The following is a 22,793-nucleotide window of genomic DNA, read 5'->3' as shown; positions in this document are numbered from 1 at the left end:
TTGAAGTTCTGATATCATATTCGGATTCCAGCATCCTCAAAAATCATAAAATACCAAATTTCATATAAATCGCAAAAGAATAAATTGGTTTTTTTAATAATTAGATATGCAATATATGCTATACAGGGTGTATCTTAAAAAGCGCTCACTAATTATATAGCGTTATTTCTTGCTAAAAACTGAGTCAAAAAGTCCTGAACCATTTTTTTCTATAATGTTTAATAAAACGGTAATTATTAAGTAAAGCTAATCCAATCAACGCCGTTCTTTAAAAAGACATACGTCGGTGAATCGCGGCAGTGCGAAGTTGCACGGGCAACTAGCAAGCGGCGAGCCAAGCAAGCGCTCACGCACCCTACCAGGTGCGTGTTTCACCGATGTATGTCTTTTTAAAGGACGGCGCTGAATAGATTAGCTTTACTTAATAATTACTCCTTCATTAAACATTATAGAAAAAAATGGCTCAGGACTTTTCGACTTAGTTTTTAGCAAAGAATAACGCTATATAATTAGTAGACGCTTTTTAAGATACATCTTGTATACTGGTGTCACATCTTTCTGTTCACACATGTGCTAGTTGTATTTCCGAAACTATTGATAAAAATATGAATCAAAAACAAAATTAAAGAGAACACTATCTATTATGAGCACGAAAGTATTGTTATTCAATAACAGTTTTACAAATCCACTGTTCTTATCATATTTTTCAATCATAAAATTGTCACAAAAAACTCTGTCTTTAAACAAATGTATCTCGCACACAAATTGACGGACAAAGAAGTACAAAAAAGCATTTTATGGGAAATTTTATAAGCTTCAATTTTGATTAATTAGGATGGAGTGTTTAGTGCAGTGGATATTTTGTGTGCAATTCTAATTTTTCTAGACGGTGAAATAGATAGAAAGCTGCCGTTCTAGTACATCATTTGTCGTTCGAATACGCATTAGACTACAAAACCTCAAATCTCCGTTCGGACATATCATGCATATTTTATAGGCAGAAGTTTATTTTGTGACACTGTAGATTTATTCTACTGGAAAATGTATCGTTATTTTCGGCAATTGTCTCGTTGCTATTCTCCATAATCTGTACATTGTGCGTAGTCATTAGGGTGTCTGTTCAAGAAATATTGTGCATTGTGAAATATTTGGTATGAGAAATAAGACTCGTGAAATTGATAATAACAAAGAAAAAAGCAGTAAATACGAGTCAGGCACGGTAAATGGTGCGCAATGAATAGTAATTTTGAATTCTCAAATTGATATAATTTATTAAACGTTTCGGTTCATTCGAGCTATCTTCAGTAAATACAATGAAAAAGACGCAGCTAAACTTGAGGCAAAGACTTCCTCATAAGGAAGATGCTACACGTTTGGACGAGTTATTAGGCTCGGAAGTTGGAGCATCATTCGAACTGTGACAAGAAAATTATACTGAAACATGGTTTAAGTAATTTACAAAATAAACTCACTTAAACGTCAGCAATTGTCAAATTGTACAAAAAAAACTCAGGTTTTGTACATATTTGAAAATTGCTGACATTGAGGTGAGTTTATATGCGTTTATATGAGGTAAAAAATATTTGGTGTTTTTGCTATAAAGCACAATTTATAACAAATGGTTTAAAGGTTTAATAGTTTAATGGTTTAATGGTTTTAAATGCTTCGATCTTGGATGGTTTTTGTAAGCATATTTACGCGACATTTTATCTGAAACATGGGAATATAACCGTAATAACATGCAAACACACAATCAAGACATATAAGAAATTTACGATGAAGAAGCGCAGGGAAGAAAGGATTTACTATATTTCACAAAACATCCTCGGGTTGAACTGTTTTGTACACATCAAACTTGTTCTTCATTTTATTCTGTAGCTTCAATTAGACGTAAGTTATTAAGGTTTACCATAGAGCATTTTAAAGCTAAAACACACCTTTTATGAACAACAATCGGTTTTATGTTATCTTTCTCTATTTCTGAAAGATTGGCAACCAAAGAAAACTGGACAGAACACTTCACATAGTACATTTTTTACGTAATACCAATAGAAACTGAGATACTTTTAAATAAGTTGCAAAAAACACTTTTTTTAATATAATGTCGAAAAAAGGCAATTTTTCTCAAACCTCTTTCCGAAAATAAGTTTTTAAGAACGGTAAACAAGTAAGATCCTATATAAACTTTGAGAAAAATACGAATGATATAATGTTTTCCAACTCGATTACAGATCTATATTGATAAATAAACTCAGATTTTAATGTAAATTGAAAGTCCAATAAGATTTTTTAAATTCCATATCTTGGAAACTATTATATGGTCGTACGAGGTTTAACGAAAAATACTTTTAAAGCTAATTTCATAAGTTTTAGAAAGACTTTCTGTTTCTGTACATTTTTTACATATTGTATAATAGACCACGTACAAATTGTTCCTTAAAATTTATTACACAGTAAAAAAATTGATTTTATACCTCGGCAATTATTAGGTGTACAACTTAACTCTTGACCTTTTAAAAAAAATGTATTATTTATTCACAAAAATAACGAATAATCTTTCAATCTTCAAAATAGTCTCTGTTACTTGTTATATACTTCTATTATTTTTGGGATAACTGGCTTCGGAAGAAAGTTAGTGGTTTTGTGTTGATAAATTCGTCGATGCTTTTGCTAACCTCTTCAGGAAATTTTAAGTGAGAATCAACCAGATAATGTTGTAAAAATTGGAAAAATTGATAATCTGAAGGTGAGAAATCTAGAGAGTACGCCGCATACGGGAGAATTTCCCTGTTTAAATCGGAGGTGACTTCCAAGGTTGTTTTTGTCACGTGCGGCCGCGCATTGTTATAAAGAGAAACCCAAGGTCCGCCTTTTAAATTATACCAAGCTTATGTGTGTTCCAAGATTGCTTGTTGGCTCACTGCAAGTGTATTTGCAAACTCTGATTGAGTCTAAATTTTCTTCCAAAGTTGTCCCAATTCTTTATTTCTAACTTTTATCAATTGTTTAGTACATTTTTCATACTAAAGACTAAAATTTCAAAACTTTTAAAACCATTTTTTATATGTGCTACAAAATACATTATTTTTACCTAAGGCCAAGCAAATCATTTTTTTAGCCTCGCTGGCATTTGTCTTTAGTTGAATGGAAAAAAGAGGCAGTGCCTCAGATTTGTGTTCGAACGACACTGTTTCTTGAAGTTATGGCTGTGTTCCGAAATTCACTGTCAATACTGAAAATCTGCAATATAGTATAATGTGAACTACAGATTTTTAGTACTAGTAGTGTATATCAGAACACCCTTTATCAACAGCATCGTCAACTATTATACTTCGTTTTAGCTGAAATATGACACTTTAAAACAACTATACGGCGGGAAAAAAATTTAAGTTTGAATAGATGCTGTAGTTTAATAAATACAGGGAAGAATTAAGTTGTATACCCAATACTATCATACGAGATTCAATAAAAAAGACAATTTTGTAAAAAATTTAAAAACCTGTCAATTTGATAATAAATACTCTTTAGGTTTTATAGATCCGAGATATATAGAAAAAAATATTTAAATATAAATTTTAACACGAATAGAAGACCTATGTCAGTCACAGCGGTTCTTGGTGCCAAATAATAATTTTTAATTTTTACAATTTCTAACTTAAACTGCGCGTCGCATATATGTCAGACTTGAAACACAGTGACACATGAAACCAGAATAGTACCTAATATTAATGCTATAAGAAGCACATACAATATTGGCGCGCAGTTTAAGTTGGACATTGTAAAAATTAAAAATTATTATTCGACACTAAAAATTGCTATGACTGGCATAGGTCTTTTATTTTCGTGTTTTTATTCCATCAGTCCGATATAACGTATTATTGTTTATATATAAATTTCATTCAAAAGTAAAAGGAAATGTTCTAAAAATCGTATCTCGGAAATTACTTAGTCGCATAAAAATGAATAAAAAATGATTTTGTAGAAAATTTAACCTTCAACTATTATAAGAGGTATTTTGTACATAAAAATAAACAAAACCGACATATTTACAAAAAATAAGAAATCAATTTATTCACAAAATGACTAAAAAGATACCATTCTTAAAAAAATTCTTGAGAAGTATTGATCGTACGACTTTTAATTTAAAAAACCAAATTGTTCGTAACTTTGTCAGCTTTCTTTTTGATAATGATCTTTATTTCGATAAAATTAATATTTTCAGAGATGTTTTTAAAAAACCACGTTTTTTATTAGGTCTTTGAAGCTGAAAAATTTTCCAAGTGCGCGGATGACCAGGACTTTTAGTATGTTTTATAAAGTGCCATTTCAAACAACTATCCGGTAAAAATCGTTGTTAATAATTTTGATGCCCCAAATAAATAACGTAACAAGTATCTTATTTTCCAGAGCTATAGGGCGTCATTGTGTGGGCTAATCTTTTAAAAACATTAACGTAACAATTGAAAATGTTATCGAGAGTGCAAAAATCTTCATTCGCCATCGTTCACAGCAAGTGAACATTTTAAAAAGCGAATCATACAGCAAATTCTCATAAAAGATTTGCATTTGCATGCTTACAAGGTTCAATAACAGTAACCAATAGATCATTTGCAGCGCTATGCATTATTCAATTAGGTATTGCAGAATCAAGAAGTGGACGACCATTTTTCGAAGAAAATCCTTTTTAGCGATAGAGCGCTCTTTCAACTGAATAGGTACATAAACATACAAAACTATTGGGTTTTGGACGAAAAGAATCCTGGAGTATTTTGTTCTGCACTTAATTACAATCCTGAAGATGCTTGAGAAGCCAATGCATTTATCATAAGCCACTGTTTGATGCGCATTTTGGGCTGGCAGAGTGATTGACCGTACTTCTTCGAAAATATAGTCAGCAATGCACTGACAATAAACAGTGTATCACAATATGATAACAGAGTTTTCGTGGCCTAAATTGGTCGGTATGAGTCTAAAAGACATGTGGTTCCAGCAGGACGGTACAATTGATCACACTGGATGTGAAACGATTGAGTTGTTGCAAAAGAAATTTCCTGGCCGTGTTATCTCATACAATGGCAGCCAAAACTGTGAATCAAAATCGTACGACATGACCTAATTTATGACTTTTTTTTTTTAAGTTTTGTGAAATCTCGTATCTACGTTAACAAATCAATAATTTTTGAAGAAAAAGATTCGATGCGTTATTGACGAAATTGAGCCATAATTATACAAAAATATAATTTTGTCAAAAAGTAAGACCATGCCAGTAGAGGTAGATTTGTCGAATATTTTGTTCCACGCTTAATTTCAATGTGTGTATTTTATATTAAAATAAAAATATCAGTATTTTTCAAATAAATAATACGTTTCGTTAAAAAATTAAATCTTGCGCTCTTGGGACATCTTGTATACAAGTGAAATATCCACCTTCAAAGATTACTTACTTTAGAATTATTTCATATAGACTTGGATAGCATTTTAGCAATGTTGTTGGAATGTTCCATAGGAAATTAAACTTATATCTCGTACAGCGTAGAATACATTTTAATAACATTGCAGCAATGTTTTCATCAGCAATATTGCTGAAACGTTGCAAAATCGCTGCAACACTATTGTAATATTTTGTGCTTTATAGGGTATATTTCGTGAGCAAACTTTTTATTTTTCAAAACAAGTTACTATGATGCTCACCAGCGTGCCTTGTGGGTCGTGGCAGATGTTGCAACTCCTGGAAATGATGATGCGCCGGCGCTGCCGACCAAGGCTCGTGATGACTTTCCGGGGTTTGCTCTTGAGGACAGTGGGGCCTCAGGTCGAGTGGCTCCTGTCTCAATGACTGCGTTAGCCAGCCCATGCCGCCCGTGCTCACCTGCATCTCCTCCTGCACCATCGCTGCCGGTTGCTGCAGTTGTAGCAATATACCTCCACGATCGCGGAGATCACGCGCATCGCGGGAATCCCGATCGCCACGATGAAGCTGCAACGGCGGCGGCGATGCCGAGACGGGCGGCGTGTCTGGCGGCGTGCCGGGATGCGACAGCGTAGTAAGATGCGCCGCGGTGCCGGGCGGTGCCTTCACTAAAACGCCGTGCTGCACCTGAATATGCGGCTGACCATATAGAGGATGCGGCTGCTCCAACTCATGCGCGGGCGGCGTCAATGGCGCCAAAGTCAGACCTTGCGATTGCACTTGCCCTGGAAGCTGCACCACGCTGCCGTTTACCATAACCGTCGGTGAACCCATTCGTACCTACAAAACGTTAGTTTTCATCGATGTCAACAATGAGTGTGATGGATGATATAATAGTTGAATAAAATATTTAAGTTCTCAAATTTTGTCAATATTTTACGAATAATAAACATTCAGCTCCCTTTTTCAAGTTTTCAAACAATTTAATCATATTTAAGAATTCAAATGTTATTAAGAATCAAAAATTTTGGAAGATTTTAAAAGTCTTAAAAATTTTTGTAATGTCTTAAAAATATAAATATTTAAAATATTTAGAAATATTAAAAATAATTGTTATTTAGACAAGAAAGAATAGTTTCTCTAAATAAAAATAAAATAACATAAAATATCATAAAAAAATAAAACATTGAAAATGTATTGAATAATTTAAATAGAATTCCATGTACCATTAAATGTTCAAATAAAAATTAAAATTACCTAAAAATGTTTGCATTGTGCATAATATGCTATACGTAAAATAAATCAAAACAAAAATTATTTTTATTTTCTTTCTGGAAAATAATAAATAATTCATTATTACTTTTTATGTTTAAGCATGCTATTAAAATTTTAACGCGCAGTCATGTTTTTATTAATTTTCAAAATTGATATGCGTCGTGAAAAATAAGTAAATTATTACTATTATATAATTCATAAATTAAATAATTATTATTAAAAATTAGATAATGGAAGTAACGAATTACTTATTATCACTATATTTCTATAATATCTTCTTATAATTTGGTAATAATGTTACAATTTTCTAATAATATTGGTAAGAAATAATGACTTTATTTATTTATTTATTTATTTGACAATTTATTTGTTACTATAATACATTACTCAAAATAACTTGAAAAATACTAATTTGTAATTTTACTCATTACGTTAACTGACGAGTTACTTTTTTCAATGAATAATGTACCTTTTAACGAGTTACTTGTTAAAAGTGATTATTTTCCTTGGCGTTACCATTATCGTTATGAAAATTGTAACATTATTACCAAATCGCCATTATAAAAATATAAAAATAGTAATAAAGTAAAGATATAGTAACGACTTTCTATCTTTGATAAAAGTATACATTAATTTATACAAATACAATGTAACTTTTTTATAAATAGTAAATATTCGTATAAAATTATTTTTATACAAATTTATACGAAGTTATTTTTATTAACATAAGCAACAGATTTTAAAAATTAATGGTAAATAACTGAATATTGATTTTATCTGTATGCAATGACTTTAATTATTTTAAAAAGAGTCTTTTTTAAGAAAGTAAAAAAGATACTAAATTTATGCTATAAAACTATTTCACAAAATGACATTTTTTAAATAAGAATTAAAAATTAAATTGCAAAAATTAAATAGCAATTATAATTTATTTTCTAGGTTAGAAAATCTTTGTATTTTATGTAAAAAGGAAAAGCATTTTTTCACGATAAGCGTTTTTATTTTAATTATGAATGTAGTCTTTGTCTCGTCTAATGATCTCCTGTCACCTTCCCGTTAAAAACATTTTGCAAGTGTCTGAAAAGATGATAGTTGGATGGCGTGAAGGAAATTTTAGCAGATGTTTGAGAAGTTTCCAATTAAGTTATCCGATTTTTCTAAACGTGGATGCGCTCACACGGGAGCGAGCATTGTTCTGAAAGATGATATCTTTACGGTTAACAAATTGGAATTCAGACAAAACTCTTTGAGTTTTGTCTAAACTTTTTCCAACAGATGATGATTCCGTGAGCTATTTTGAAGTCCGCCTCGAGTGGTAATACCTGGGGTTTCTTTAACTCTGCTTTGCAAACGCTCTTTGTCAAAAACCCAAAGCCTTCCAAACCTGGGCTCGTTCTCCACGTTAAAATTATTATTTCGAAATTTTTCAAACCAAAATTGGCATGACCTGATAGTAATTACATCCCGTTTGAAAGTTTTACAAAAATTTCGATGGTCTAAAACACATTCGTGCTTTTAAAATATATATAACAAAATTAATCTAATTTGCTGCTTTATTTTCGCGATTTTATTGCAAATTCACAATAGTTTACAGACGCTCTCCATTTGCAACAATGCGATGAAGTTATGTAAATTAAAAATAACAACGTTTTCCCTGTCCTGCCGTGAATTGCTTTGAATGCAGACGTGCCAATTACGGCGAGTCAAAATACGAAAAGACTTTCTGACCAATCTGATAGATAACTTAGACGTATTAAAAAAACATTATTATATATAATAGTTTTTACCCGTAAATTTGATGTTCTTTTTTACTTTACTTTTTCTTTAAAACAGGTAATTATTTAAAAAATTATACTTTCCCAAGTAGGGTTTGCCGATTCTTGCCTGATGCTGATTATCGGGCCAACACTGGCGGCGTGACGGCAAGCCGACTGTTATTATCCGATCGCGGCGCGACGGATAATAATGTTGGCCCGGACAACGTTAGCTGACTCTTGCTCGACGACGACTCTTGGGCCAATGTTGGGCCAACATTGGCATTACAACGGCAACTAACTTTCAATCCGACTGCGGTACAACGTCGGCCCAGGCAACGTTAGCTAACTCTTGCTCAACGACGACTCTTGGGCCAACGTTGCGCCAACATTGGTATTACGACGGCAACTAACTCTCAATCCGACCGCGGCACGATGTCGGCACAGACAACGTTAGCCGACTCTTTTACTCGACGACGACTCTTGGGCCAACCTTGGGCCAACATGGGCAGGAGTAGGTTTTAATTATTTATATAGTTTATATTAACTAAATTTATATTAGCTAAGATAACTAAAACATAACAATTGGAAATAGGATTGGAACGTAAAAACACAATATTGACATAAAAGAACGTTGCAAAAATCAATTTTGCAACTAATTTGTTTATAACAATTATAACATCTATAACAATTAAGAAAGCGTCATATATGTGTCTTTAATAATTTTTCCCGTAGAATCGATTGGCACAATCAGTTTTCTTCTACAGTAAATTTGTTTATAACAATCAGTTGCAAAATAGATTTTTGCAACGTACTTTTACGTGCTTTTAGTAATCTGCTTTCATGCTCCAATATTATTTCCAGTTGTTATTTTTTTACTATCTTTATTGGTTTGGCCATGGAAGAATAGGTTTTAATTATTTATATAGTTTATATAGTTTATTTTTAAAATATCTAAAGCTAAACAGTCAAAAAACTAGTGTTCGCGCGGTAGGTACTCAACACGCAAGTTTCTTCCTGTTCAAATCAGCTTTACTTCAAATATAATTTTTTATTAATAATATCACAAGTGTGCGATTAGCTCAGTGTTAGGGTATAAGGTTAACCATAAGGTTCCAAAGATCTTAGGCTCGAATCTCGGCGATACGTTTTCAAAAATTGTAAAACAATACATAATTGTAATTAATGAAATAGAATTTTATATGCAAAACAGTGAATACAGATGAAGCTATAAGAATAATAAGATCTATTAGAAAACTAAAAAAAATTTTTTTTTTAAATATTTTTGATATCAATGTCGGTTCAACACTGGCATACAACATTCGGCCAACGTCGGTTACCAATGTCGGCTCAACACTGGCATGCAATGTCAGGCCGATCTTATCATTTGGATATTATGCCGATGTCGGCGCGACATCGCAGCCAATACTGGGCCGACAGTCGGGAGCTGGTGGCCGACGTTGAGCCGACACTGACCCAGCTATTAAATCGTACATGGGTTTTTTTAAAGAATGAAACATCTTGTCAGAAATATATCATGTAGATACATTTGGCTGCATTTTAATTTTTATTATAAGACATTTATAAATGTGTATTGTATATTATTAGTATTATATTTATATGTATATTACTGTAAATTTTTATTAAAAAATCTGTAAAAATAAGTAATGGTAGCTAACGACTTATCGCTTTTTACTAAAGATAAAGAAATGAGCGGCTATTGCATCTTTTTTCAGCGTAACAGCAAGAGACGCGACGCCAAGTCAAAACACAGCGAGCGAACCGCCTCTCTTTATGTAAATCAGCGACTTCCAAGCATATGAGATTATTAGATCTCAGTAACAACTGAACCTATCAAGTTCTGAATAGTCTCAAACACAATAACTTGAGAAAAATTGCATAATAAAAGTGTTTTTATTTTTTTCTTTTCGTGCCCTACGAACGGAGATATCGTAATGTGCAAAGTTTAAGTCTTGAAATTTTTATTTAAATTCCGTCATCGTCGTTGTCGTCGTCAAACTATAAGATAGATATATCTATATACATATATACATTCCTTTGGACTACTGTTACAATTTTTGTCAGAAGATTACACTAGCGATCAATTCATGTGACCATACAATCATGGCCGTACCCATGAATTGCCTCAATATGACAGGTTTCCTAACCTGAATAGTCGTTAACAATAATATCTTGACAACAAAAATTAAACAAGTACACCTTCAACGGTCGTAGCTAGATCTTAGTGCTTATATTTATTTGTGTGATTTTATATACTTCTTCAAATTCATCAAACGGCGCGCCGAATTACTTTTTCGGTCATAACATAGCTCTAAATTGAATAAGAATTAGTAATATTACGTTTATTAAATTGAAATCAATTTAATAATACCTGATGTTAACTAACATCTAAATATTAATCCTCCCCCTCTAAAAGAATCGTAAAGAATTTATTGTGAAAAATATCACCTCAGCCACGGTAAATCTTGGTTTGCAGGGCAGAGCGACACTTCTTCAGATGGAATCGTTCATTTCGTGTAAAAACGCGTCGAATTGAACCTAAATTCCTCAATATCAGAAATGAGGATCCTAAAGCAAATATCAAAAGGTTAATTAATTACCGTAATTTGTGTTAACTAAACCGCACATAAGTGATTTGCACAGCTGCAAAGATGCTATGTATGTAAGTACGACACATGTTTTTCTGTTTATTTTTATGTTTACACAAATCTTTTTTCGTATAGATCGTACACTACACTTTTATGAGTGCTACGTATCAATCTTTCCAAATTTTATAACATATAATTGACAAGGTGCACATAAATATGGTAACGAAACAAAGCTAATTAGACTAAATGCGCATAATTAAATACACTTTACATGAATTCTTAATTATTTTTACAATTATTGACATAATCATTGCCAATATCAACTATAATTGTCTATGATTATTTGTAGTCAAAATTTATTTTTGTTTTACGACTTCAAATGTTCTATAAATAAAAATTTTATAATTCATTGAGTTATAATATTTTTATTCACACGCGCGTGTAGAGGAAGAATACATTTTTATTATACAAAGTGTGTCTTTTAAATGTTGACTAATTATATATTTTTCATTAGTAATTGAGTCAAAAAATCCTGAATCATTTTTTTATGATACTTAATAAAAGCATAAATAAAGTAGTAATTAATGAGTAACATTATTCATAAACAAATCAACATCATCCTTTAGACAGATCTACGTCAATAAGTCGGGTACCTAATAGTGTACTTGAGTGCTTTGCCGCTATACCTTGGCAACTCATACTGCCACTATATTGTAATAATAAGAAAGACTTTGCACTAATTGTAAAAGCTGTTCTACAATGAGTTGAAAACGCTCCGTCGTCAGTTGCAAAGAATGGCAACTAGCGCTATTTCCGGTGGCAAGAGAGTGTCGCGGTTGCCAAACGAGAGTTGGCCAACTTTTAACTTTGGCGACAGCAACTAGCGATCGCACCACCTTAACCCTTTAAAATGAATTGAAAGAGCGTGGCGGAGCGCGGCAAGAATTACGACAAACGTGATTTGTGGTAGGACAATTTTCGGTAGTGATATCTTGAACGTCTGGTGCTCACATATCTCGTTTAATCAAACTTTCAATTTGCACCTTTCGACAATCTCGACATTCAAATGTGGATTAAGCGTTGAAATTACTTACAACTTGCGACTGACAACTAGCCACTCGCAATTTGCAACTACGCTTTGCAACTCATTGTAGACTAGCCTTTAGTATCATACTCTTCTCATGAAATCATTTCCATAGAGAAATATTCGACAAGGAATAGAAATCAGATTATACAGTGCAAACATAAAAAAACCTCATTTTTAATTCAAGATTAGCTGATTCTAGTTTAAACAAACTTCGAATCATTATTAGAGTGTACAAAGATCCTCTTACAGATTCGTCAAAATGTAATGTAGTATATAGCATATCATGTAATGACTGTGATGCATCCTATGTAGGACAAACAAATGTAGATAGGCAACTCAACACGATGATTTCCGAACACAAGAATCATATTTGCCGAAACACAAGCGTGCACTCAATTATAACAGACTATATTTATGAATTTGATTGGAATAGAATTCGAGTTTTGCATGTTGAGAGAAATTTTTATAAATGTTTGCGTGACAGTAGAGATGTTACATATTAAATCTCAAAAATATTCTTTAAATTACCAAAAAACCACTGGCTTTTTCAACGACGCTGATACTGCAATATTGGATAAATTATAATTGTTTTCCGTTATTGAAGTTTAACCTTTGTTATTATTGCGACAATTACATAGAACATTCTTACTTTTATCGTTGAACAGTATACATTAGTTTTCCCGTTACTACCTTTACAGCTTTTATCGCATTTTGGTTTTAATTACTACATCATTTAATTTAGTCTAATTTTAATTTTTCAAGAGGCGTGGTTGCGTCTCGGCGCCAAGTCAAGCGCAGTGAGCGAACCGCCTCTTTTATGATAGTCGGCGACTTCTAAGCACACGAGATTATTAGATTTCAATAATGGCTGAACCGGTCAAGTTCTGAGTAGTCTCGAACGATAGCTTGGGAAAAATTGCATAATAAAAATGTTTTTATTTTTTCTCTCCGTACTCTACAAGCGGAGATATCGCGACGCAAAGTTCAAGTCTCGTAAATTTTATGTAAGAAACGTCATCGTCGCCAAGCAAATCTTGTCGAGTACACGTTTTCGACACAGTGACGCTCGCATAACTGTATTCATGCGACCATGTGATGCATTATTCATGGCAATACTAATGACAGGTTTCTTAACCTGAACAGTTATCAATTAAAGTTTTTGTTCACGCGGCAGAGCGACAAATTCTTTCTGCCAAATTTGTTCGTTCCGTGCAAAAATGTATCAATTGACTTTCTGTTTAAATTCATTAATATCAGAGGTGAGCCATGCATCAACAATCTATATTTAATACATTGCTTGTTTACTTCTCGTATAATATCATAACATAATGAAATATACTACGTGATTTTAGACTATTTTATAATTTCAGGCTTTCTTTCCTAAAAAATTAAAAATCTATTTTAATTAAATTTATATGTAAACGCATATGTCGTCTCAGACATACGTTATACATTCTTATGGTAGTTTACAAGAGAAAAAAAATAAACATTTAGATGCATTGGTGTATTGCTCGTATTAGTGGTATATGTATCATTTGTGTATATGTTCAAATATATTTGGTTCATAATATCATGCAGATTTTGTCGGTGGTTTCTTGTTCGGAAAATATTTGATATTCAAATTTGTCCATTTTTCGGATGCACTTTCTTTTTAAGGAATGGATTTTGTTTGCTTCGATAATAATAACCTTAATCGACAATTATATCTGGAGAAACAATTGTGAAAGAGGTAAAACAATATTCAATGATAAAACGATCAAATCATATACTTCTTGACTTAAGCATAAAAAAGAATTTCTGATACTATTTCAATTAAAAAATATAACTGTAATCGCTCTGGTTTGGCAAGGATCAAAGTTCAGGACTGCCTTTATCCATTCAACTTAGAAATAACTTTGATTGTACATAATAGAAATAAAATGAATCAATGCATCCTATGATGAGACTGAAAGCACGTTGAAGACACAAGCTTTATTGTACGTTTGCACACCTGATTCGTCAATTATGCATATTGTTGTAAATGAACTAAGATTAATATATATTTAAATATATGAAGTAAAACATTTTTGTATTTTAGATATAATGCGTGCACTGTACTATATATAAATGTTGAAAAAAAAATTATTTTATCACTAAGCACATTTACAGCATGCTGGGATCTTTTGATACGTGTACTAACTTAGTTTGATATTAGCAATTAGGAATATTAGAATAAACTTAGAGTTTATTTCTATAAGGATTCATACCGATTCAAACGATATGGTAACATATAGTACTATGAGTATCAAGAGCTCAGTGTAAACTAGGTAAGTATGATATGAGACAAATTCTTTGAATTTTCTAAATATAATTTTTAAAAGATATTTTGTCATTCTGATTTTATACACTGAATTATTTCGCATATTAAAAACTTTGTCATCTATAGGAAAAAGGATAAGACAGTTTTGAAAACATTTTTACTTTTAAAATGTTAAATATTAAAAATTATAGCATTACACAGACATAACATGTTTAGAATTTTATATTTTTCCTTTAAAAAATATTTATTCTTATTCAATAATAATATAATTTTCATGAATTGAGAGAAAAAAATACTTAAAGTATAACTTCAATAAGAGAGAGATATAAAGCGAAAGATTATGTATATATTTTATGTAAAAGGATGCACAGAGTTACGAATTTATAAAGAATAGTTTTGAAATAATTTATAAGCAAAAAATATGGAGGTTTTTTTTATGTAAGCGTTATATGTAATCTTATACGCTTTGACAAGAGTTCTATCCCTTGTCGAAATTTTCTATAAGGAGATGCTTCTAACGGAAATATAATTTTCAATGTAAAATAACATTTTTCGCATCATTACGACGTGTAAGAATATTGTACAGTCGTGAGCTAGTTGCAACACATTTTCTTCGATGGTTAGATGGCTCGATTCTTAATTGGTTGGATCCACAGGTAAGAACCAATGACGTTCGTCATTTGATGAGCAACTCTACATTCCAAAAACAATCGAAGAAAACGTGTTGCAACCTTTTAGCTCACGACTGTACATACAGTATCGGCAGAGGCGAAGTTGCAGAGGCAACAAGCAACGTAGCGGCAAGCGCTTACGTATAGGGTAAAGTTGGTATATACGCCGTTACTATCAAAAATTTAATTTATCAAGTATTATTTATTATGCTTAAGGAAAATAAATTATTCCAATAAAAACTTCATACTGTTTACTATTATAAAAAAATTTTAAATATGAAATATTTCTTGTCTCATACTTGAAAAAGGAACTTAAAAGAATCCTTGCATTTTTGTCACATAAAAACAGTGGCGGGATTTACGACTACTCGTGTGTAAGATACACGGCACATCAATTATTTACAAATAACATTTACAAATATGATATAACATAATAACTTACAAAATGTATTTACAAAGTTTATTAGAAAATAAAAACAGTAAATATGTTTACAGAGTAATAATAATACAATATTGAAGAAATTAATATGCACAGACATCAACAGAGTGCAGATATGTACGCATTGTGTTCTCAACATAGTGCTCAACATAGGGTAAGTGCTGCTTTCCAATCACGCAGTGTCAGTACTACGGCATAAATCCCGCTCGCTGAAAAGGCCGTATATCCTAAACAAGTGGAATATACAAGATATCAAACTAAATAAAGAATACAAGAGCTATATACTTGTATCTTGCTTGTGTTTCATCCTTTACTATCGCTCTACATTTACATATCATGAAATAATCATGCCTTTTATATTTTCTACAGTAATGATTTTACGTAGATGGTAATACACGATTGCGCTACTTCTACATGAAAAAAATCAGTAAGTTACTTTTTCTACAATTCAGCTCACGATATTTTCGTTAGTATTAACAGTAAAGAAGTGAAATTACAACACAATACTAATATAGCATGAAAGCACATAACAAAGTGACTGTGAGCAAACTGTCTTTATTCCTTCTCTTTTTTCTGACTTCTGCGGCGTATTGTACATCCCAGCGTGACGTAAATATCGACTTTACCCTATTGATTATAATGTGTGTTCAATAATTTCTGTACTGACTCACATTTCGCGTTTTGTTACTTATTATATAATAAGCAGTTTATTATACAATAATAAACAACATATATAATAATCAACTAGTTTCCGTCATGGAGTTCCTCTGGCTATGTGTAATCTTTACACTTTTAAATTAATTATGATTTTTTTGTAAATCCAAAACTTTAAGCATCTTTTGACACAGAACAGATCTATTATCTTTTTCTTATTGACACTTCGTACTTGAATTACTCTTAAGTTACTTTTTCTGCAATTTTTCCATAAAAGTTTATCGAGAGACGCGGTTGCGACTCGCGTCAAGTGACACGCGAAGCAAAGATTACTATATTACTTTAAAAACCTTTTTCTAATAAATTTCAATAAAAGATCTAGAAACATTAAGGGGATATTGACAAGTAAGTTTTACATTAAATGCGATTATTTTTAGACAGAAAATCTTTTTTAATGATTTCACAGAATTATAAGTCCTTTTCTACAATTAAAGTATAAACAATAACATAGAGTAGAATCAAACATTTCCTATAAAAAACGAAAAAGGATCAGAAAATATATTTTGTTGTCGATTTCTGCAATCAATTCGTGACATTTGCACTAAAAGTTTTAAATTGTATACCTGTGTATGAAACAAGCATGATCTTCCATCAAAATTACGTGAAAAAGCTATAGTATTTCTAAAAATGAGCAAGTCTTTTTCTGAAAACGTTCACATTTTTTTGAACGTTATTGATGCAATAATTTGTAAAATTATATTGATGTTTACAATTATATCAAAATCGCATACATAGATTATATATTTTTTTCTACCTAAATAAGATTTCCTTGAAATCTTACAATTCTATGTTTTTGGAACGCTGATTACGTTAACAACGAATCTGAAGTCAAATTTCAAAATGGTAGATTCAGTATGGCTACCATATAACACGAACCCTACACGGACAATAATACTATCAGTGCCAAAAAGCACTGATAGTATTATTGATCGTGCGACAGTAATATTGATGGGTTAATCGTAGAATATTGACGGTGATCCGGATTTTTTTTATTCTCAGCATCAGTATTGCTGTGTGGTGGGGATATTGACAGTAACATTGTGTGAAGCGGATGTGTCAGAATTTTCATAGCATAATTTCACAGTCATAGTATAATTTCTTTCAGCATAATTCCACAATTATAGCAATAAAGTACAGAAATATTCTTAATTTGTAAAAATATTGTTGCACAATGTCAGTATTACTAATTTAGTATTAGACGAAGTAAAAGTATTATTGCTACAGAGAACATTACGGGTTACCCCTATTATCTCTGTTATTAGGTGATGAATTATAACAATTGCTTATAGAATTTTTCATTTAGTAGTCCGCCGATTTTTTAGTGAAACTAATATGCCGATATATAATAGTTAACAATTATTATAAAGCATTTTTACTTTTTAACACTTCAAATTTTTTTAAGGTACATTTTAACACTTAATCACACATACTTCCTCATTATTCTTAAATTTGAGCATATTATCACGAAAGTATGTACTCTAGAGTGTTTTTTTGTTATTTAACTTTATTCGGCTGTACACATTTCGAGTTGCGCAAAGTTAAACAATAACATGAAATTTTATTTTAATATGGCTTTTTAAACGAAATTTTTATATTCAAATATTTCTTCGATAAATTGATTGTTACTCTAGAAAACTGCGGTCAGAAACTTTAAAGATATTATTTTATCTTTGTTGTTCAATGTTATATAAGAATAAAGATAATATATCTCATAATATCTCTGTTTCTAAACAATGGAAAATTAAAAATATGGGGATTCCGGGACTATTTGAATCAGTGGAAATATCTCTGTATGAGTACCTGTTAAAAATTTACTTTAAATACTGTAAACGCGTTTTAATGTAACGACGCTGCTAATAAAGTTCGACGGCGTAATATTGAAATCGTGGCTGTGAAAAATGTGTTTTGCGACAGTCGAAGTAATTTCTGACAGTCAGCATTTCTTCAAAATTTAAGTAAAAAAATAACATTCATTTCAAAAACTTTGAACTTGTATCGTGTCATTTGATTGTATTTGAAACAATTCGTGTCTATTTTTTACTGTGTGATGTTTATTTTTGTAAACCATACGCAATAATGCATAGGGTTAACGTCGAATTGTCGTTTGAACGATTTTTTTCTTTTATATTCGCGTTCTATGTACCAAAATACACAATTTAATAGGGGAGAAGAGAGTAATACGCCTTTTTTAATTGGAAGATGGAAAGGAAGGCGTTAATTATTACCCCTATATAAAGCTTCGCACAATCGTTCCCGCTCTCTACTTGTTACCATCGACTACCCGAAATCACGCACTAAGTTCTATCCTCCCGCGTATCTCTAAACTGCGCAAAGTTAAATCCACCGAGAACGAAACTGTTATATTTGTACGATTCATAATTTATATATTAAATTGATATTTATTGTGATTCCTCTGTGCATTAATATTCGCTCTCCCGCTTCAATCCTTTTGATCTCCCGCGCACTCTCATACAAATTATGTAACATATGTATTAACTTATTTAATTCAGTATATTTATTAGTGTCTTTTAAAAACAATAATGTCTCAAAAGATGTATCTGAGAGAGATCTGTGCGTTGGAGAGCAAATAAACGTGGCAAATGAAAATATTCTCTCTACTGGACGAACACAAAGATGTAAGTGTAACGAATAAATGCTTTTTTTTACATCTGAATAGTTATCTAAACTTGGCATGCTTTTGTTTTGATCATTGAAAAATAAGATCAGCTGCAGTTTAGAGCAAGATTCACATTGATCAATCACGCTGTTATTTAAGATAAAATAAAAAAGCTATCTTCCTCTTCGCTGGAAGATTGATTAGCAGATTGTAGATTTTTGGTGGCGAATTGATCCACCGTATTTATGCACATAGTTTCTATCTTGCATTTTTTAGATTCTGGCAAATCTTTTAGTAGCCATTTAAGTTTAAATTGTGGATGTACAGTGCGTTGCATTGATGCCTGGGATACCGATTTTAGGGACCACGTTTCTTTCTTGATTATTTTTATGTTCATGACTGAATGCTGCGGTGATCGTTGACGGCAGCATTTGGTCATGAACGTAAAAATAACTAAGAAAGAAACGTGGTCCTTAAAATCGGTACCCCAGACATCAATGCAACGCACTGTACACACGCTTATTCTTACTCTTGCTTATCACTTTTTAGTATTATTTTATCATCTGTGCTATGTACATCTTTTGAGAAATGAATGCTGAGATATGCTCATACATAACAATAAGTTGAGTCAGCAATGGTTTTAACTTTTATGAAAAATGTTTTTACATAATTTAAAAGTATTTGAAATGGAATATGGAGAAATATTTTTTATAAAAGTTAAAACCCCACCATTTTTTAAATAAAATTTAAAATACAAAATACTCTGAAAAAAGTATTTAAATAAAAATACAAGGTACTCAACACAAAGTACTCTAACGAAAATGTATGTAAATATAAAATACAAAATGTATTTAAATATGTATTTCAAATACATGTATTTCAAATACTGCCCACTCCTGCGGGCTACTAAATGAATAACTCCATAAGCAATTGTTAGAATACGTCACCTAATAACAGAGATAATAGGAATAACCATATTGTCGACAGTAGCCATTATACCCTCTTTTCCTTTATTATTATAAATTATTTAATATGAAAGTAAATAAAACATTTAAAATAATAAATTATTTACCTCAGTTTCAGTTAAAATACTATCGCACAATAAATTTTTTGACCAACAAAAAATATTAATAATTATTTTTTTTTTTTTGTTTTTAACGCTTTTAACATCTGTCAAAACCATTAAAGAAAATCAAAAATTTTAGAAATCCAACAAAAAGCTTTTTTAATAACTTAAAAAAATAAACTTAAAATAGCAAGGACATTTATTTCTTAACACCTAAGGTACTCAATACTGAAGATACAAATATCAGTACTGAAGACACATAGCCCCCGTAGGCATATAACCCCGGTCTCTCCGACACTTTGATTGTTTTAAATATATTAAGAACGTCCAGATTAGATCCATGGATATCTTAACAACATTTGAAAAACATCTAGGGTTACTGTTTTAGACTTTTTAAAAACGTCCATTTTAGAATGCAATGAATTAAAACTGGATTAACTTAATACATTAAACAAATTCAAGTAGATCAAATAGCTAGCCTAATGATATCACTATGTGACACAAACTTTAGATTACAATCCAAACAGAATAATTTTTATAGATTTTTTGTTGCTGAAAACGATGACATAAATAAATTGCTCTATCACGTTACATTTTTTAGCTATTTTAATCCAAAAATATCAAAAAAATGTCATTTTTTGCAACTTTAAGCTCAATTTTCTCAAATATGTGACATGATACAACAATTTAGTTTGCAGATTTGTTTTCAGTGACAAAAAATCTATAAAAATCATCTCATCTAGTTTGTGGTTTAAAATTTGTTTAATTTATCACGCAGTACATATCCTTATATCTAGACTCTAAACTAAATATTCTGTATATAAAGTTAATTTGGAAGTTTTAAACAAAGTAAAATAATTATTTTGAGGAGTTCTTTATTTCAAAGCAACACGTAGCGAGCAGACAGAAAATTTTTTGCATAAAATAAACATTTTTAAAATATTTAAATGTAAATATACTTTGTACATTGTACATTAATAACGTACGTTTTTAAAATATTCGTATTAAGTTCATGGACGTTTGGACCAAATTGAAACCAAATCTGAATGTCTATTGAATATCGTGTGCTGTCTAAGAAGACCATAAAAAACGTGTCAAGTGAGAATGTATTAGAATAATATGAAATCATAATTATTTTCATTAAACTGTGAGCATTTTAAAAAGAAAGAAGGAAAAGGTAGGAAGTATACTTCTTATTGCCTTTCGAAGGATTAAGATGCCTTATGTTTCGATTTTGGACATATGTACTGTCCAAGTAGCTATGTATTATTCCGCATTTTCATTAATTAATGAAATAGATGTTAACAAAGTGATATCATGTTAACGAGGCGATAAATTATTATGTCTCTGGCAAAATTAGCTGCGCTATTATACTATATAATACTAGGTCGAGTGTGCGTGCTGTTTTTACGAGAGCAATCGTGTGTCAACGTCACTTAAAAAATTATGGTCTATTTGGTTTACGCGGAACAAATAACCGAATACGTTTTACTCGCACTGCATATGAATTACGCATTGTTATCGCATACTACACTCCGGATGATAATATAACTATAATTGTATATAACATCTGTTGTGTATACCTTTTTATCTCGCTTTCTTTTTTCGGAAAATATAATTCAGTATCGAAACAATTATGTAATATTATAGGTACACTTATAATTAATATTAATATTGTTGCTATATACATACATATACACACACACACACATATATATATATATATATATATATATAGAGAGAGAGAGAGAGAGAGAGAGAGAGAGCTACAATTTTTCTCAATTATTTTTCATACGAAGTTACGTGCATATTGAAATGTACTGCATGCGTGTTTTGACATCATGTATATTTTGAAAATTTTATAATCTTTCTACAGCAAAGCTGAAACATCTCGTTAAAATATTATACGTCTCTATAATATTATATTCCAACTTATTATGTTGCAATTTCTTTTAATGTAACTAGATGTATCCTGTACAACTTTAGTGTGTATGCAGTTGTATGGAAAAGTCTAATTTGAAAATTTTAAATAGTCAAATTTAAAAATTTGAAAATTTATTGCATATAATAAATTTTAGAAATTTTTATTGCATTTTATAACACACAAAGTTTTAATAACATTTTTCTGACAAAATTGTAATGTTTTAATTAATTCGCAATTTCAGGAGTAATTACAACAACAAATTATTTTACATTGAAGATTGAATTATTATACTAAAGAATAAAAACGTTTGTGACAGACAATGATCTTTCGGAAATTTTGTTTTTATTAAGAAAAGATTTGAAAAGATATCAAAATATTATAGTATAAAATGTGATATGGTTCTGCTAGAGAGAATCTGGAATATTATAAAGATATATATATATATATATATATATATATATATATATATATATATATATATATATATACATATCAACAAATAAAATTAAATAATGACGTTAATTACATAACAGAACATTGTGTAATAATTTTATTTCCTATATAAAAATTTAATAATTTGTTATATAGGAGACTCCGGGACATAATGACGTTACGGAGTATAATGGGGCATAATTGATAACTTTTCACAGAGATGCTAGTATGTAATGAAATGTTATGCAATAACTATTATTAGATATATCTTACCATATGCTGTTTTCTGTTTTAGCTTAAAGTCGTTAGAAATTATTTAATGTATTTGCTATGCTCTCCGTAACTGAATTAGAATTTTTGAGTATATTTACGGTAAGGTTAGCAATAATAAAATTCTATTTTTTATTACCACAAGTACTTTTGTGTTATTAAATGACATTTTTTATCACGTTAATAAAATATTTATGCAAATGTATTTATTTCCTGTGATGTTCCA

The 22,793-nt window shown here is 30.8% G+C and overlaps 1 protein-coding gene across 1 annotated transcript in view; it reads right to left on the bottom strand.

The window, feature by feature from the left end:
* LOC105203126 (transcription factor MafB) overlaps positions 1-22,793 on the bottom strand; it is a 72,064-nt gene that overhangs the window by 41,014 nt on the left and 8,257 nt on the right. Inside the window, exon 2 of the mRNA XM_026139464.2 lies at positions 5,692-6,250. Within this exon, the coding sequence (XP_025995249.2) occupies positions 5,692-6,250 (559 nt within the window). The remainder of the gene's footprint in view (positions 1-5,691; positions 6,251-22,793) is intronic.

This window comes from Solenopsis invicta, chromosome 2 (assembly GCF_016802725.1).
Source record: "Solenopsis invicta isolate M01_SB chromosome 2, UNIL_Sinv_3.0, whole genome shotgun sequence".
In the NCBI taxonomy this organism is placed as follows: domain Eukaryota; kingdom Metazoa; phylum Arthropoda; class Insecta; order Hymenoptera; family Formicidae; genus Solenopsis; species Solenopsis invicta.
The sequence above is the reverse complement of the archived record's forward strand: the minus strand, read 5'-3'. Positions and strand labels throughout refer to the sequence as shown.